Source organism: Mobula birostris, chromosome 9, assembly GCF_030028105.1.
Source record: "Mobula birostris isolate sMobBir1 chromosome 9, sMobBir1.hap1, whole genome shotgun sequence".
Classification (NCBI taxonomy): Eukaryota; Metazoa; Chordata; class Chondrichthyes; order Myliobatiformes; family Myliobatidae; genus Mobula; species Mobula birostris.
In genome coordinates, this window is record NC_092378.1 from 81663830 (window position 1) to 81683550 (window position 19721).

General features: G+C 41.2%; 1 protein-coding gene across 1 annotated transcript in view; it reads right to left on the reverse strand.

Annotated features, from left to right (window-relative positions):
* Nucleotides 1–17826, reverse strand: part of nsmce2 (NSE2 (MMS21) homolog, SMC5-SMC6 complex SUMO ligase) — a 231856-nt gene extending 214030 nt beyond the window's left edge. The window contains exons 1-2 of the mRNA XM_072268301.1: nucleotides 17737–17826; nucleotides 14835–14996 (exon numbers count right to left, since the gene is read on the reverse strand). Of these exons, the coding sequence (XP_072124402.1) occupies nucleotides 14835–14979 (145 nt within the window). The 5' untranslated portion in view covers nucleotides 14980–14996; nucleotides 17737–17826. The remainder of the gene's footprint in view (nucleotides 1–14834; nucleotides 14997–17736) is intronic.
* Between the last annotated feature and the right edge of the window lie 1895 nt (nucleotides 17827–19721).

Genomic DNA, 19721 nt, shown 5'->3' on the forward strand with positions numbered 1-19721 from the left:
AGTTAAAAGCAAGTATAGCTAGAAGACAGATTCTAAAAATAAGAAGACCTGACACAGCTACAACGGTAGAGCCTCATGAAATTAATAAGACATTTATGGATTTCTACACTAATCTTTAGGAGTCTGAATTTTCAGATAATATTACTCTTATGAATAGTCTTTTGCAAAAAGTGAATATACCTAACATTTCTATTCAAGATATGAATATATTAAATGCACCTATTAAACAAGAGGAAATAGCAAGAGCTATATCTTCTTTTCAATCAGCTAAAGCTCCAGGACCGGATGGATATACAGTGGAATTTTATAAGACTCTTACTGATATACTTATACCTTATTTATGTCAAATTTTCACTGACTCTCTATATCCTCTGGGGCTCTCCCAAAGACTTCCTGTGAAGCTTCAATATTTTTAATTCCGAAAAAAGATAAAGATTTATCTGAATGCGCCTCTTATAGACCAATTTCTTTATTGAAAGTGGATTTTAAAATTCTCTCCAAGATTTTGGCTAATAGACTTGAGAATATTTTACCTACTGTTATTTCCAATGACGAAACTGGATTTATTAAAAATAGATGTTCACATTTTAATATTCAAATATTATTAAATATTATTCACTCTTCACCATCTAAAGAACCTGAATGTGTTGTTTCTCTTGATGCAGAGAAAGCTTTTGATAGGATGGAGTGGCCTTACTTATTTGAGGTTTTGGAAAGATTCAATCTTGGCCCGGGATTTATTTCCTGGGTCAAACTGATCTATCATGTTCCGATGGCTGCTGTTATAACTAATAATCAAAAATCTCCTTATTTTAGATCACATAGGGATACCCGACAGGGATGCCTTCTTAGCCCTTTATTATTCAATTTGGCCTTAGAACCCCTTGCTATTGCTCTTAGAGATTCTAACACAGTTCAAGGTATTAAGAGAGGGGACAAAATACATAAGGTTTCGTTATATGCAGATGACCTGTTAGTTTACATTTCAGATCCTAGGAAATCTATTCCTTCCATGTTATCTATGCTTTCTGAATTTAGTAGTTTTTTTGGTTATAAATTAAATTTACATAAAAGTGAGTTATTTCCTATTAATAATTACTCGGATCCAAATCATCAAATACCTTTCTCTATTGCTAAAAATTACTTTACCTATCTTGGTATTAAAATTACTAAAAATTTTAAGGATCTATATACATTTTTTTTCCCATTAATTTAATACACCAAACAAATGCTTTCTAAATGGTGTCCTATGACATTATCATTAATAGGTCGAAGTAATGCTATTAAAATGATAGTTTTACCAAAATTTTTATATGTATTTCAGGCAGTTCCCTCTTTTGTTCCTAAAAAGTTCTTTGATAGAATAGTTTCTATAATTTCATCTTACATCTGGAAAAATAAAAATCCTAGATTGAGTAAACTCTAATTGCAGAAATTAAAAAAGGATGGTGGTATGGCTTTGCCTAATTTTAGAATGTACTATTGGGCAAACAATAATCGATATGATACTTTTTGGATTCACTATTCAGATATACATGAATGCCCTTCATGGTTGGATCTAGAGGCAAACTCGGTGAAAGGTTTCTCTTTGGCCTCTTTACTGGGAGTTCCTCTTCTTTTTTTGCTTTCTAAGATTAGCAGACAAGAACTTAATCCTGTTATTAAATATACATTAAGGATTTGGTTCCAGTTTCGCAGATTTTTTGAGTTTAATAATTTTATTCTTTCTAGTAATATTTCTCTCAATTACTTTTTTTAAACCATCAACTTTGCATAAGGCCTTTTTAATTTGGAAAACCAAGGGAATAATAATTTTTTCAGATTTATTTTTAGGGGACTGTTTAATGTCTTTTTCTCAGTTAGCGGACAAATATGATTTATCTAATGTACATTTTTTTAGATATTTACAAATTAATAATTTTTTACGTAGTTTGTAACCAAATTACCCTTCTGTTTATCCACCTAATATGATAGATGTTCTCTTTCAATTTAAACCATTTCAAAAAGGGTTGGCAGCTATAATCTATAAGCGGTTACTGAGTTTACGAATGATATCTAATGATAAAACTAAACACGCTTGGGAATTGGAACTTCAAGAGTCATTTACAGATAATCAATGGAGTAAAATGTTTCATTTGGTTAACAACTCATCTATTTGTGCTGTCATTCCTTGATACAGTTCAAGGTAGTACACCGGGCCCATATGTCAAAGGATAAATTAGCACATATCTTCCCTAATATTAATCCGATTTGTGATAGATGTAATACTGAGTTGACCACTTTAACTCATATGTATTGGTCTTGTATAAAGTTTTTTTGGAGAGATGTTTTTAAAACACTAACAAGAGTTTTGGATCTGGATATACAACCTCACTTGTTTACAGCAATTTTTGGGATTATCCATCGGAAGCAGGAAATATTCCTGTTTCTGCTCAACGTATGATAGCCTTTTCGACATTACTGGCTAGGAGAGCCATTTTATTGAAGTGGAAGGATTCTAATCCGCCTATGGTCATTTACTGGCTCTCCTCCATTATGTCCTGTTTAAGTTTAGAGAAAATAAGAAGTCGGACATTTGACGCATCCTTTAAATTTGAGCAAATATGGCAACCTTTTATCCAATATTTTCATTTAATTTGATTTATTATGCTTTCAATCTTTTTTTTCCCCGAAGTCTCAGACTTGATCAGAAAGTATTTTTCTTTCTTTTTTTGTCATATCCTCAAATCCCCAGTCCCTTTTTTTTGTTTTATTATAGTGTAGTGGGGTTTTTTCTTTTCATTTAAAATCCAATGTTTTTTCCTTTCTTTTCATAAACTGGTAAGAGGAGAATTGTTAACACGAGGAATTCTGCAGATGCTGGAAATTCAAGCAACACACATCAAAGTTGCTGGTGAATGCAGCAGGCCAGGCAGCATCTCCTGGAAGAGGTACAGTCGACGTTTCGGGCGAAGACCCTTCGTCAGGACTAACTGAAAGAAGAGCTAGTAAGAGATTTGAAAGTGGGAGGGGGAGATCCAAAATGATAGGAGAAGACAGGAGGGGGAGGGATGGAACCAAGAGCTGCGAGTCTGAGTCAAAATATGGTCAAAAAGTTGAAGAGCCAAAGAAATTACAGATGGGGAGCAGTGAGAGATGGTTTCATTGAACTCCCGTTGAAGAGAAGATTTGAACTTCTTCAGTGTAGGCATCACCAGAAGAGGCTTTGCAAGTAGTGAATTTAAAAACACAAACATGAGGAATTCTGCAGATGCTGGAAATTCAAGCAACACACATCAAAGTTGCTGGTGAACGCAGCAGGCCAGGCAGCATCTCTAGGAAGAGGTACAGTCGACGTTTCGGAGGAGAATTGTTATTTTCTTTTATTATTATTATAATATATTTTACACTAGTTTAACATTATCTATAATTTTGACAACGTTTATCTTAATCTTGGTTTATAATGTAACTGATATATGTATTTGAACTAATTCACCTCGACTGTATCTTTACCTTTTTAAAAAAATCAATAAAAAGATTAATAAAAAGAAAGACATGACGCTCAGAGAAGAAAAAGGAGGATCTCATTAATACTAAATGGGCAACCCCCCAGATTAGAACACAGATACAACTAATATTCAATCACTGTATATCAATAATTAGAACAGCATAATTTGCATACACTTCAGTCCAACATTGTGGGCAGAAGAGCCTGTAATGTGCTGTAGATTTCTATGTTTCTATGTCTCAATTGAACAATGCCTCAGATGATCTATTCAATTCCTGTGGTTCACATTTTCACTTAACTATTTTTCTGGGACATGAAACATCAATGAAAACAAAAGCTTTTGGTTGCAATCTATAAGACAATTCAAGAGCAACATAAAACACTGGGAAGTAAAAACAAAACTGGATTTTGATCATCATTTTAAATTATTGTATAATCAGCCTTTGGACAGATTTCCACCCAGGACATGCCCTCTTTTCATTGCTACCACCAGAGAGCATGCACAGGGATTTAGGAACAGTATGTGTGCATGTATGTGTACATACACACACATATGTACACATATATAATTTTTCTTGTTGTAATTTATAGCTTATTTTATGTACTTTACTGTTGCAACAAAAGAAATTTTATGACATACTGTAAGTCATCGATAATAAATCTGATCACAAATAGGAGAATGGCCAGGCTCAAGGCGACAGTAACTCAAATAACCATGCATTACAACAGTGATGTGAAGAAGAGCTTCCATGAACGTACATCAAACCCTGAAGTGAATGGGCTACAGCAGCAGAAGACCACACCAGTTTTATGTGATTGAAAAGTTACAAGGTGTGTTTTCTGTTAGTTGAAACTGTTTTTCTCCCTTTATGCTGTATTTGATGCATACATTCCAAATTCATATGACATTTTAATTTTGTTTCCATCGTGCTGATGTGTACGTACACTCAGTAGCCACCTTGACACTTCTATACCTTGAGACCTATGATGTAGAACAAGCACACTAGTATTTGTGATAACTAATGATTTACAAAGTTCCCAGGTGAGTCAACTGAGCACAGAACAATGTTAAAGATTTTGAAAATATAACAGCAATACATACACCAATCCCCCCATAAAAAACTTTTGCTACATGTGTAAATTGTAACCATGTGAGAAGACAAAAGAACACAGCTGATTTCGGTCTCAAACGTCGACTGTGTTTTTTTTCCGTAGATGCATTTTATGTGTGTTACAGCTGATTAAGGGTCAACAATATAATCAACATGCATCAAATTGCTGAGGCAAAAAGATCAGGAGCAGATATGAAAAAGGCTGCCTGTGATACAAGTAAATACATCTTTGTGTATGCGTAGGGCTTATTGCAGACTGTTTGCAAGAAATAATTTTAACATTTTCAATGGAAGGCTGATGCATACAGCAAATCAAAAATGTTTATATGTTAAACATATTCATCTCTTTCATAACAGTATCGTAACGGAGGAGAAAGCCGCACACTTGCTAATCAGTAAGGTCATGGCTGAGACTGTGCCTCCTACAACTTGCTGTATGTATCTTCCTCAATTCACAAGTGCCCATAAAATATTTCTCAGCGCTTTATGCACTTCACAATTAAATCTCACCTTTTACCCTTAACCCATGACCTTAGGTTGCAGTCCCTCCCAACCTCAGTTAAAAAAAAACCCGCTTGCATTTACCCTATCTGTACCCCTCATAATTTCGTAACCCTCTTTTAAATCTCCTCTCAATCTTCTATGCTCTAAAGAATACAGTCCTAACCTATTCAATCCTTCCTAATAACTCAGGTCCTCAAGCAACATCCTTGTAGTAAACTTCCTCTGTACTCTTTCAACCTTATTTACATACTTCCTGTAGGTAGGTGACCAAAACTGCACAAAATACTCTAAATTAGGCTTCACCAACGTCTTTACAATTTCAATATAACATCCCACCTCCTGTACTCAACACTTTGATTTACGAAGTGCCAAAAGCTTTCTTTACAACCCTATCTGCCTGTGATGCCACTTTCAATGAATTATGGACCAAAACCCTTTGTTCCACTGCACTCCTCAGTGCCCTACCATACACTGTGCAAGACCTATTCTAGATGGTCAACACCTTGCACTTACTGGCATTAAATTCCATCTGCCAGATTTTTTTTCAGCCCATTTTTCCAGCTGGTCCAGATCTCGCTTCCAGACCTGCAAACTCTTATAGTCTTCCTCACTGTTCACTACACCCCCAATCTTGGTGTCGCCTGCAAATTTGCTGATCCAGTTAACCACTTTATCATCCAAATCATTAATATACATGACAATGGACCCTGGACCCAGCAGTGGCCACAGGCTTCCAATCAGAGAGGCAACCCTCTAATACCACTCTCTGGCTTCTCCCTCAAAACCAATGTCTAACCCAATTCTTGATCAACTTCCCTTGCAGGACCTTGTCAAATGCTTTGCCAAAGTACATGCGGTCAACATCCACAGCCTTGCGTTCATCAACTTTCCTGGTACCTCCTCAAAAATGTCTATAAAGTTGGTTAGACATGACCTACCACACACGAAGCCATTCTGGCTATCCTTAATTAGTCCAGGTATATCCAAATACTCATATCTGGACCCTTAGAATATTTTCCAATAAGTTTCCCACTACTGATGTCTGGCTCACCAGCCTATAATTTCATGGTTTATTTTTAGAGCCTTTCTTATACAGTGGAACACCATTAGATTTCCTCCAATCCTCCGGTATCTCACCTATTGCTAACAATGACTTAAATATAAGACCATAAGACACAGGAGCAGAATTAGGCCATCTGGCTCATCAAATCTGCTCCGCCATTCAATCATGCCTGCTCCTTTTTTTCTTCACCTCAACCCCAGTTCCAGCCTTCTCCCTGTAACCTTTGATGCCATGTCCTACCAAGAACCTATCAATCTCTGCCTTAAATACACCCAGGAACCTGGCCTCCATGGCTGAATGTGGCAACAAATTCCACAAATTCACCACCCTTTGGTGAAAGAAATTTCTCCGCATCTCTGTTTTGAAAAGGCACCCCTCTATCCTGAGGCTGTGCCCACTGGTCCTAGATTCTTCCACCTTGGGAAACACCCTTTCCACATCTGCAGGCCTTTCAACGTTCGAAAAGTTTCAATGAGATCCCCCCTCTTCCTTCTGAATTCCAGCAAGTACAGACCCAGAGCCATGAAACGTTCCTCGTATGATAACACTTTCATTCCTGGAATCATCCTTGTCAACCTCCTCTGGACACTCTCCAATGCCAGCACATCTTTTCTTAGATGAGGGGCCCAAAACTGTTCTCAATACTCAAGGTGAGGCCTCACCGGTGCCTTATAAAGACTCAGCATCACATCCTGGACGTGAAAGGCAGCTTGTACTAGAGCCTACCAGAGAGAACGCAATTCTAGATTTAGTGTTGTGCAATGAACCGGATTTGATCAGGGACCTTGAGGTAAAGGAGCAATAAGGAGGTAGTGACCATAATATGATAAGTCTTAATCTACAATTTGAGAGAGAGAAGGGAAACTCGGAAGTGTCAGTATTACAGTTGAACAAAGGGAACTATGGTGCTATGAGGGAGGAGCGGGCCAAAGTTCAATGGAACAATACCCTAGCAGGGATGACAATGGAACAGCGATGGCAAGTGCTTCTGGGAATAATGAGGAAGGTGCAGGTTCAGTTCATTCCAAAGAGGAAGAAAGATCCTAAGGGGAGTAAGGGGAGGCCGTGGCTGACAAGGGAAGTAATGGACAGTATAAAAATAAAAGAGAAGAAGTATAACATAGCAAAGACAAGTGGGAAGCCGGAGGATTGGGAAACTTTTAAAGAGCAACAGAAGGTAACTAAAAAGGCAATACGCGGAGAAAAAATGAGATACAAAGGTAAACTAGCCAAGAATATAAAGGAGGATAGTAAAAGCTTCTTTAGGTATGAAAAGGAAAAAAAAAATTAAGACCAAAATTGGGCCCTTGAGGACAGAAGTGGGTGACTTTATTATGGGGAACAGGGAAATGGCAGACGAGTTGAACAGGTACTTTGGATCTGTCTTCACTAGGGAAGACACAAACAATCTCCCAGATATAATAGTGGCCAAAGGAGCTAGGGTAATGGATGAACTGAAGGAAATTTATATTAGGCAGGAAATGGTGTTGGACAGGCTGTTGGGTCTGAAGGCTGATGGTCTGCATCCCAGGGTACTTAAGGAGGTGGCTTTAGAAATCGTGGACGCATTGGTAATCATTTTCCAATGTTCTATAGATTCAGGATCAGTTCCTGTGGATTGGAGGGTGGCTAATGTTGCCCCTCTCTTCAAGAAGGGAGGAAGAAAGAAAACAGGGAATTATAGACCGGTTAGCCTGACGTCGATGGTGGGAAAGATGCTGGAGTCAATTATAAAAGATGAAATTATGACACGTCTGGATAGCAGTAACAGGATAGGTCCGAGTCAGCATGGATTTACGAAGGGGAAATCGTACTTGACTAACCTTCTGGAATTTTTTGAGGATGTAACTATGAAAATGGACAAGGGAGAGCCAGTGGAAGTAGTGTACCTGGACTTTCAGAAAGCCTTTGATGAAGTCCCACATAGGAGATTAGTGGGCAAAATTAGGGCACATGGTATTGGGGGCAGAGTACTGACATGGATTGAAAATTGGCTGGCTGACAGAAAACAAAGAGTAGCGATTAACGGGTCCCTTTCGGAATGGCATGCGGTGACCAGTGGGGTACCGCCGGGTTCAGTGCTGCGACCGCAGCTGTTTACAATACATATTAATGATTTAGATGAAGGAATTAAAAGTAACATTAGCAAATTTGCCAATGACACAAAGATGGGTGGTAGTGTGAAATGTGAGGAGGATGTTATGAGAATGCAGGGTCACTTGGACAGGGTGGGTGAGTGGGCAGATGCATGGCAGATGCAGTTTAACGTGGATAAATGTGAGGTTATCCACATTGGTGGTAAGAACAGGAAAGCAGGTTATTATCTAAATGGAGTCAAGTTAGGAAAAGGGGAAGTAAAACGAGATCTAGGTGTTCTTGTACATCAGTCACTGAAAGCAAGCATGCAAGTACAGCAGGCAGTGAAGAAAGCTAATGGCATGCTGGCCTTCATAACAAGGGGAACTCAGTATAGGAGGAAAGAGGTCCTTCTGCAGCTGTACAGCGTCCTGGTGAGACCACACCTAGAGTAGTGTGTGCAGTTAGTCTCCAAATTTGAGGAAGGACATTCTTGTTATTGAGGGAGTGCAGCGTAGGTTCACAAGATTAATTCCTGGGATGGCGGGACTGTCATATGTCGAAAGATTGGAGCGACTGGGCTTGTATACTCTGGAATTTAGAAGGCTGAGAGGGGATCTTATTGAAACATATAAGATTATTAAGGGATTGGACACACTGGAGGCAGGAAGCATGTTCCTGCTGATGGGTGAGTCCAGAACCAGAGGCCACAGTTTAAGAATAAGGGGTAGGCCATTTAGAACGGAGTTGAGGAAAAACTTTTTCACCCAGAGTGGTGGATATATGGAATGCTCTGCCCCAGAAGGCTGTGGAGGCCAAGTCTCTGGATGTTTTCAAGAAAGAGATGGATAGAGCTCTTAAAGATAGCGGAATCAAAGGTTATGGGGATAAGGCAGGAACTGGATACTGATTGTGGATGATCAGCCATGATCACAGTGAATGGCGGTGCTGGCTCGAAGGGCCGAATGGCCTACTCCTGCACCTATTGTCTATTGTCAAATAGCTTTCACAACATTGCATCCAGATATAATCGTATGGTCTGACACCAGTAGAGAAGTGGTTATTGGTGAACTCACAGTCCCCCTGGGAAGACAACATCGATGAAGCCCATGAGTGCAAGTTAACCAAGTATGCAGAATTAAGATCAGAGTGCAGAGACAGAGGGTGGAAGGTCTCATGCTATCCATTCGAAGTAGGTTGCCGTGGGTTTATTGCGTTCACTCTCCAGAAGTGGCTGCATGACCGTGGCTTCACTAGAAGAGAGATCAAGTCAACCAGCAGGGCTGTAGCTGAGGCAGCAGAGAAAGGTTCAGCATGGGTGTGGACCAAGTATGTCCACAGGGGCAGATAGTCAGACAGTGTATACATATCTTGCAAATCCTTCAGTAGTTGCATAGACACCTGAAGAGCAGACTATCTGTTGGATGGAGAAGTGACCAACAACTCTGATAGAGGCAGATGCCAAGTTTTTAAGCTCACCAGTGGGAAGTGGTGCTTTAGCATTGCTGGCCCACCACCTCGAGGGAGTCTTGATCATAAGCGGGCCGAAACTCCTGAAGACAGGTGGCAGATCAACTGATTATCCCACTGGTGATAGCACAGGACAGTTAACATCTTAGTCCACGTGTATTTTGTAACTCTTGCCTAGAGGTATTCTAGACCTCTTGAAATGAATGCTAACATAGCAATTGACTTCCTCACCATCGACTCAACCTACAAGTTAACCTTTTTAGGTCTGCACAAGGACTGCCAAGTCCCTCTGCATATCAGATTCCCGGATTTTCTCCCCATCTATGAAAAAGTCCGCACATTTATTTCTACTACCAGAGTGTATGACCATGTATTTCCCAACAATATATTTCATTTGCCACTTTCTTGCCCATTCTCCTAATCTGTCTAAGTCCTTCTGCATCCTACCCATTTCCTCAACACTACTTGCCCCTTCACCAATCTTCGTATCATCTGCAAACTTGGCAACAAAGCCATCTATTCCATCATCTAAATCATTTATATACAGCATAAATGAAGTGGTTCCAACACCAACCCCTGCAGAACACTACTCGTTCTGCACCCAACCAGAAAAGGATCCTTTTATTCCCACTCACTGCCTCCTACCAATCAGCCAGTGCTCTAACCATGTTAGTAACTTCCCTGTGATACCATGGGCCCTTAACTTGGTAAGCAGCCTCATGAGTGGCACCTTGTCAAAGGCCTTTGGAAAGTCCAAATATACAACATCCACTGCATCCCCTTTATCTATCCTACTTGTAATCTCCTCAAAGAATTTCAACAGGCTTGTCAGGTAGGATTTTCCCTGAAGGAAACCATGCTGACTTTGTTCTATCTTGTCCTGTGTCACCAAGTACTCCATCACTTCATCCTTAACAATTGACTCCAACATCTTCCCAACCACTGAGGTCAGGCTAACTGATCTATAACTTCCTTTCTGCTGCCTTCCTCCTTTCTTGAAGAGTGGAGTAACATTTGTAATTTTCCAGTCTTCTGGCACCATGCCAGAGTCCAATGATTTTTGAAAGATCATTTCTAATGCCACAATAATCTCTAACCTTCTTTTAGATCATCATTGGTAGTGGCATTAGGTATTCTAGACCTCTTGAAATGAATGCTACCATGGCATTTGCCTTCCTCACCACCGACTCAAATATCTCTTCTAGCGCCTCGGCAATTTCTGCATTTGCCTCCTGCAGGATCCCAGGGAACACCTCATCAGGCCCTAGGGAGTTATCCACCCTAACTTGCCTCAAGACAGCAAACACCCTCCTCCTCTAATCTGTATAGCATCTATGAAGTCAATACTGCTTTCCCTCACTTCTTTAGACTCTCTGTCCATCTCCTGAATAAATACAGATGCAAAAAATTCATTTAGGATCTTCCCATCTCCTTTGGCTCCACGCACGGATTACCATTCTGCTCTTCCAGAGGACCAGTTTTGTCCCTTACAATCCCTTTGCTCTTAACATATTTGTAGAATCCCTCAGGATTCTCCTTCACCTTGTCTACCCGGGCAACCTCCTGCCTTCTTTTAGCCCTCCTGATTTCTTTCTTCAGTGTTTGCTTGCATTTCTTATATTCCATAACCACCTTATTTGTTCCTACCTGCATATATTCCTGCTATGCGCCTCCTTCTTTTCTTAACCAGGGCCTCAATAATGTTTGAAAACCAAGGTTCCCCAAATATGTTATCTTTACCTTTTATTGTGACAGGCACATACAAGCCTGTTCTCTCATAATTTCACTTTTGAAGGCCTCCCACTCATTAAGTATACCTTTGCCAGAAAGCTGCCTGCCCCAATCCACGCTTCTCAGATCCTTTCTGATACCATCAACATAGGCCATTCTTCAACTTAGAATCTCAACCCACAGACAAGACCTATCTTTTTCCATATTAAGATTTCCCTATTTCTATATTCAATACTGATTAAGGAAACTTTCCTGAACACATTTGAGACTTGATCACATCCACCCCTTTTACAGTTCGTGAGTTGCAGTCAATATGCATTATCTATGTCCCTATGTCTTTCTTTAAGTACAAACACTGCATAGAGTTCTTCATATAAAATTTCACTACAGCCATACATAGCCTCAGCATGACTTGCTTACATATACCACCCCCCCATTAAAAAAAAGCTTTCATAACTGATCTCCCTATCCACATTCTGTGTTAGGAATCAGCATACCAGGATTCTCCTTGGCACCATTTTAATGCTATCTTATTTTTCCCTGATGAAGTGCATTTTCCTAAAACTGTGACAAACCTCTATATACACAGTTTAGAGCAGCGGTCCCCAACCACCGGACCGTGGACCAGTACCGGGCCGCAGAGCATTTGCTATCGGGCCGCGAGGAAACGATATGATTTGGCGACATGAGTCAGCTGCACCTTTCCTCATTCCCTGTGTCGCCCACTGTTGAGCTTGAACACACGCGAGGTCATTAACAGCGCGGCATTGATGTCAGTGCGGGAAGAAGATCAACTCCTCGAGCTTGCAAATGACGGCGGGCTGAAAAGTATGTTTGACATAACATCTCTGCCGGCATTCCGGATCAAAGTCAAGGCTAAATATCCTGAGATAGCCACGAAAGAACTGAAAACGTGGCTTCCACTTCCAACATATCTCTGCAATGAATGCAACGAAAACTAAGTAGACTGGACATAAGGAACCTCCTTCGAGTATCGCTGTCTCCCATCACCCCTCAATAGGACCGTCTTGTTGCAGGGAAATAAGCCCAGGGCTCCCACTGATTCAGCGATACTGGTGTGTTGCAATGACTTTATATGTTCATACGGGGAAAATATGTGCTGTGTGTTTAATATTCAAACGTTACTTCAAATGTTATGATGCTATTGACTGATAAGTGACTTATATAACCATATAACAATTACAGCACGGAAATAAGCGATCTCGGCCCTTCTAGTCCGTGCCGAAAGCTACTCTCACCTAGTCCCACCGACCTGCACTCAGCCCATAACCCTCCATTCTTTTCCTGTCCGTATACCTATCCAATTTTACTTTAAATAATATCGAACCTGCCTCTACCACTTCTACTGGCAGTTCTTTCAACACTTCAAGCTCCCTGTCCTCCCCTGATGATTGACTCATCACTATATTCATGCGAGGAAAATATGCGCTATGTGTTTAATATTAAATTCGTTAGATAAACCCTTTTAGAAACGAAATTGAGTGTATTAGCCCCTTATTACCAATATTCCGGTCGTGATGAACACCCCCCGCGCCCGAACAGAATCGCCAAAAACGCTTTGCAGAGAATAATATCAGCAGGTACACGCATGCGCAGGTCACACATGCGCACTGGTGCCCGCACAAGGCCTCATGGTCATTGTAGTCTATCTTTGACTGCTACTCTTGTCTGTTAGCAACCCTCTACCCCCCCACCCCCCCGCCCACCCGGGTCGGCCGGTCCGCAAGAATACTGTCAATATTAAACCGGTCCGCAGCGCAAAAAAGGTTGGGGACCCCTGGTTTAGAGTATCCAAAATAGTTGAATCACGGCTTGGTATTGAAACACCAATGCACAGGAACAGAAAAGGCTACAAAAACTGGTGGACATAGTCACTTTCTATAACTCATGTTCTCAGTATTATTTATTTACTTTTTATTATTTGCACAATTTGTCATTTTTGCATAGTGATTATTTATCAGTCTTTGTTATGTATAGTCTTTTATAAATTGTATTGTATTTCTTCATTTTCTTGTAAATGCCTGCAAGAAAATGAATCTCAGGGTAAAAAATCTACTTTTAACATAGAACATAGAACAGTACAGCACATTACAGGCCCTTCAGCCCATAATGTTGTGCTGACCCTCAAACCCTGCCTCCCATATAACCCCCCACCTTAAATTCCTCCATATACCTGTCTAGTAGTCTCTTAAACTTCACTAGTGTATCTGCCTCCACCACTGACTCAGGCAGCGCATTCCACACATCAACCACTCTGAGTAAAAAACCTTCCTCTAATATCCCCCTTGAACTTCCCACCCCTTACCTTAAAGCCATGTCCTCTTGTATTGAGCAGTGGTGCCCCAGGGAAGAGGTGCTGGCTATCCACTCTATCTATTCCTCTTATAATCTTGTACACCTCTATCATGTCTCCTCTCATCCTCCTTCTCTCCAGAGTAAAGCCCTAGCTCCATTAATCTCTGATCATAATGCATACCCTCCAAACCAGGCAGCATCCTGGTAAATCTCCTCTGTACCCTTTCCAATGCTTCCACATCCTTCCTATAGTGAGGCGACCAGAACTGGACACAGTACTCCAAGTGAGGCCTAACCAGAGTTTTATAGAGCTGCATCATTACATCGCCACTCTTAAACTCTATCCCTCGACTTATGAAAGCTAACACCCCATAAGCTTTCTTAACTACCCTATCCACCTGTGAGGCAACTTTCAGGGATCTGTGGACATGTACCCCCAGATCCCTCTGCTCCTCCACACTACCAAGTATCCTGCCATTTACTTTGTACTCTGCCTTGGAGTTTGTCCTTCCAAAGTGTACCACCTCACACTTCTCCGGGTTGAACTCCATCTGCCACGTCTCAGCCCATTTCTGCATCCTATCAATGTCTCTCTGCAATCTTTGACAATCCTCTACACTATCTACAACACCACCAACCTTTGTGTCATCTGCAAATTGCCAACTCACCCTTCTACCCCCACATCTAGGTCGTTAATAAAAATCATGAAAAGTAGAGGTCCCAGAACAGATCCTTGTGGGACACCACTAGTCACAATCCTCCAATCTAAATGTACTCCCTCCACCATGACCCTCTGCCTTCTGCAGGCAAGCCAATTCTGAATCCACCTGGCTAAACTTCCCTGGATCCCATGCTTTCTGACTTTCTGAATAATAATCCATTCTATCTCACATTCATCTTCCTATCCACTTGTTAAACCTGTCTAAGCACCTCTGCATCAGCTCACAGTTCCCTCGTTTTGAAACATCAGCGTTACATACTGACTTTTTAGATCATCATTAAAGCAGACACCCCAGAACTAATCCTCAAGATACTACAGTTGTATTTATAATAAATCTGATTCCTTCATACTTACCTTCATGCTCTATAAGGGCTAGTGCGACATCAGTTGTGACCTCAATTCCAGAACTGATTGACACATGACAAGCTTTCAGCGAAGACAATGCAGAATCCACAGAGCTTAAGGATATTACAGGCATGATGGTCGGCCGCCCAGGCATCTTATCACAAAGTCAACCTGTACACAACAAAAATTAGACAATTAAGCAGTGAATATAGAACATAACACAGTACAGACCCTTCTGCCCATGACATTGGGCCAATCTTTTAACCTACTCTAAAATCAATTTAACCCTTCCCTCACACATAGCCCTCTCTTTTTCATCCATGTGCCTAAATTTCCCTAATGTATCTGTCTCCTTCACCACTGTCCACGGCAGGGTGTTCCACACACCCACTACTCTCAATGTAAAAATACTTACCTCTGACATCCCTCCTATATTTTCCTCCAAGCACCTTAAAATTATACCCCCTTGTATTAGCTATTTTTGACCTGGGTAAAGTTTGTCTGGCTGTCCACTCGATCTATGCCTCTTATCATCTTGTATACCTCTACTAAGTCACCCCTCACTCTCTACCTTTCCAAGAGAAAACCCCTAGCTCAATCAACCTATCCTCATGAGACAGGCTGTCTAATCCAGGAGGCATCCTAGTAAATCTCCTCTGTACCCTCTCTAAAGCTTCCACATTTTTTCTATAATCAGGTGATCATAACTGAACACAAAAGTGTGGTCTAACCAGGGTTTTAAAGAGTACAGTGGACAGCATTCTGACAGGCTGCATCACTGCAGACATCCCACCTCACCCGGAAGTTCTGGGAGTCTCTCGCATATCGATCGTGGCTCCCTGATGCCCGGAGATTATATTCAATATCCCGGAAATCGATTCTTTTGAGAAAGGGAGGGAGAGGGAGAGTGAGCAACCTGATTGGTCGCACTTCGTGCTAAGAGCGGTCCCCAACCACCAGGGAAACAATATGATTTAGCGATATGAAATTATATGAGTCAGCTGCACCTTTCCTCATTCCCTGTCATTGTTGAATTTGAACGCACGCAAGGTCATTACCCACGTGTCATCCATGTCAGCGCAGGAAGAAGATCAACTCCTCAAGCTGGCAAATGACGGCGGGCTGAAAAGTATGTTTGACATAACATCTCTGCCGGCATTCCGGATCAAAGTCAAAACTGAATATCCTGAAATAGCCACGAAAGCACTATCCCTAACCCTAACCTTACGTTGCTTCTATTTCCAACATAGCTCTGTGAAGCGGAGTTTTCTGCAATGAATGCAACGAAAACTAAATTGTGGAATAGACTGGACATAAGAAATCCCCTTCGAGTATCGCTGTCTCCCACCACCCCTCAATGGCACCGTCTTGTTGCAGGAAAACAAGCCCAGGGCTCCCACTGATTCAGCGATATTGGTGTGTTGCAATGAGTTTATATGTTCATACGAGGAAAATATGCGCTGTGTGTTTAATATCCAAACGCTACTTAAAATGTTATGATGCTATTGACTTATAATTGACTTATCACTATATTCATGCGAGGAAAATATGCGCCCTGTTTAATATTAAATTTGTTAGATAAACCCTTTTAGAAACGAAATTGAGTGTATTAGCCACTTATAACTGACTTATAGTTGACTTATCACCTATATTCCGATCGTGATTCCCCCCCCCCCCCCAAGTCGGCCGGTCTGCAAGAATATTGTCAATATTGAACCGGTCCACGGTGCTAAAAAGGTTGGGGACCCCTGTTAAGTAGACCTATCAGTTTTCTCTGTGGGCGGGCTTTACAGCTGACCTCAAAAATAATGACAGTGTTGCTCGCTTCACTGTTTGCAACAGTGACTTTTCTATTGCCCATGGTGGGTTAAAATGTAAAAGACATGTTGAGGTTAGTTTAACAGGTGTCATTTGCTCATTAGCATAGCTAACGTTATTTAAACTAGCTGGCTGGCTGCTAAAGAGCTACGCTATTGATGTCCTACGTGATGAGGCCAAACTCCCTGTAAACTTGCTTAAAGTTGTAATAGAATAAACATGATAATATAAGTACGTATTTTAATGTCACATTTTCTGCATATACCCAACTTTGTTTACAGGTTAGACAAAATTACTAAACAAGGTATTAAATACACCCTTGGAGGTCGACCGGTGGGGGGGGGGGAATATGGGGTTGCAGGGGGCGGGGGTGCTACCTCCCTGAAATGAGTTTTTGCAGGGTGGGATGTCTGTCACTGCCTGGTATGGGGTGGGTGGGGGGGGGGGGCGGCGGCACTGCACAGGACCGAAAAAAGCTGCAGAGGGTTGTAAATTAACCGGCTCCATCTTGGGTACTAGCCTACGGAGTACCCAGAACATCTTCAAAGAGCAGTGTCCCAGAAAGGCAGCGTCCATTATTAAGGACGTCCAGCACCCAGGACTTTCTCACTGTTACCGTCAGGTAGGAGGTACAGCAGCCTGAAGGCACACACTCAGCGATTCAGGAGCAGCTTCTTCCCCTCTACCTTCTGATTCCCAAATGGATATTGAACCCGTGAACACTACCTCACTTTTTAAATATATATTACTTCTGTTTTTGCACATTTTTAATTTATTCAATATACGTATACTGTAATTGATTTTATTTATTATATTATTTTTCTTCTTCTTCTATATTATGTATTGCATTAAATTGCTGCTGCTAAGTGAATAAATTTCAAGACACATGCTGGTGACAATAAACCTGATTCTGATCTAACCTGGGCCACTGTTGTTTTATTTCTCCCCCAGCGAATGCTGCTACTTTTACCTCAGTCAACAACCTGAGTTCATGTTTGTACACTGCGACCCGGCCCTTCACTGAAACCCTACCACACATCAAGCCGCATTTTTTGTTGAGATTAGCACACGGAATCACGCAAACCTCACTCACCCAGCACTTCAGAATCCCAAACAAGACCAAGACCACGGCCACAGCCTGGGCCTCACTGTTCAAATAGCCGCCTGCTTCTCCAACCGCCGAGCATCCTGGGAGTTGTAGTTTACACTTCACTTCCCTGTTCATTACTTCCGGTGTCCCCTTGCCGAAACTATAAATTCCACAAAAGCAATGATGGTTGCAGGACCTCGTCGTAGACAACACCTGTCGTGGCTTTATTAATTTCAAAATCTTTTTAAGTAAAAGTGTCTGCTTTTCAAGTGTGGGCTGGTGGGGGCTTCTGTACAGGACCGAAAGAAGCTGCGGAGGGTTTTAAATTTAGTCGGCTCCATTTTTGGTGATAGATTAAGAAAGATCAGACCAAATAAGCACATCGTACAAAACCTTGGAAGCAGACATTTTCTGTCCCTCTGTTTTCATAGATTTTAATGAACGCTAAAGAAGAATAGTTGATTTCCCATTCTACCTCATCAGAGCCCTTGTGCTTTTTTTGTCTATCTGCACTGGACTTTCTCTGTAGCTGTAACACTATTCTGCGTTCTGTTTTTAACTACCTCAATCGACTTATGTATGACACCAAAGTTATTCATGGTATCTCAATATCAGAAACCATTACCATACCTGGCAGCTCCTGACAAACAACTTGATTTTTGAAAACCAAAATTATTGCAGCTGGTGGGAATCCTGAAATAAAACAGAAAATACTGAAAACACTCATTAGGTCAGGCAGTGTTGTGGAAAGAAAGTTAAGAGCTGATGTTTCAGGTCCAAGACCCTGCATCAGAGCTGAATGTGATTTTAACAACATATACAAAACACTGGGGAAACCCAACACTTCCAGCAGCATCAACAGTGGACGTTTCGGACCCAGACCTTTCATTAAGATTGGAAAGGAAAGGGATAGAAGTCAAAGTAAGAAGGTTGGTGAGAGAGGAAGGAGTGCAATGGATGAAGCCAGGTGAGTGGGAAGGTTGGTGAGTGGGAGAGGAGGGATGAAATGATAGGAGAAAAAGATAAAGGGCAGAAGAAGGAATCTGATCAGAGAGGAGAATGGACCATGGGTGAAAGGGAAGGAGAAGTACCAGGTGATAGCAGACTCTCACCTGCCAGCATACTCCATCCCCTCCCCCTGGCTTTAGTACCTTTCCTTTCCAGTCCCAATGAAAGGTCTTGGCCCAAAACGTTGACTGTTTATTCCTCTCCGTAGATGCTGCCTGATCTGCCATGTTCCTCCAGTAATTTTTTGTGTGTTGCTCAAGTAACTCTGGGCTTTCGGTGGATAAGACTTTAGTTCACCAACCTATTCCCACTCTGACTTCTCTCTACTCTTGTAACTTTTTCCAACAAACTCAGCACAAGCTAGTGGGACTGCACCTCATCCTATAACTCGAGAAATTTACAGCTTTTTGGATTTAACATTGAATTCAGCAACTTTAGATATCCAGCAGTTCTCATTTTTGTGTATCACCTAGCATCTGAGAATTCCAACAGTTTGTTTAGCTGCTTATTACATCAGAATTGGGCTTACTCTCACCAGCATATATCATGAAATTTACCGTCATTATGCTACCATGCATAATAATAAAAACTCAATTACAGTAAGTATATATATATATATATATATATATGAAAGTTAAATTAAGTAAGCAGTGCAAAAGAGTAGTGAGTTGGTGTTCATGCATTCAATGTCCAATCAGAAATCGGACGGCAGAGTGGAAGAAGCTGTTCCTGAATCATTGGGTGTGTGCCTTCAGGCTCCTGTACTTCCTCCCTGTTGGTAACAATGAGAAGAGGGCATGTCCTGGGCGTTGGGGGTCCTGAATAATGGATGCCATCTTCCTAAGGCACTGCTCCTTGAAGATGTCTTGGATACTATGGAGGCTAGTACCCAAACTGGAGCTGACTAATTTTACAAGTTTTTGTAGCTTCTTTTGATCCTGTGCAGTAGCACCCCCCACCCCCCTCCATACTGGACAGTG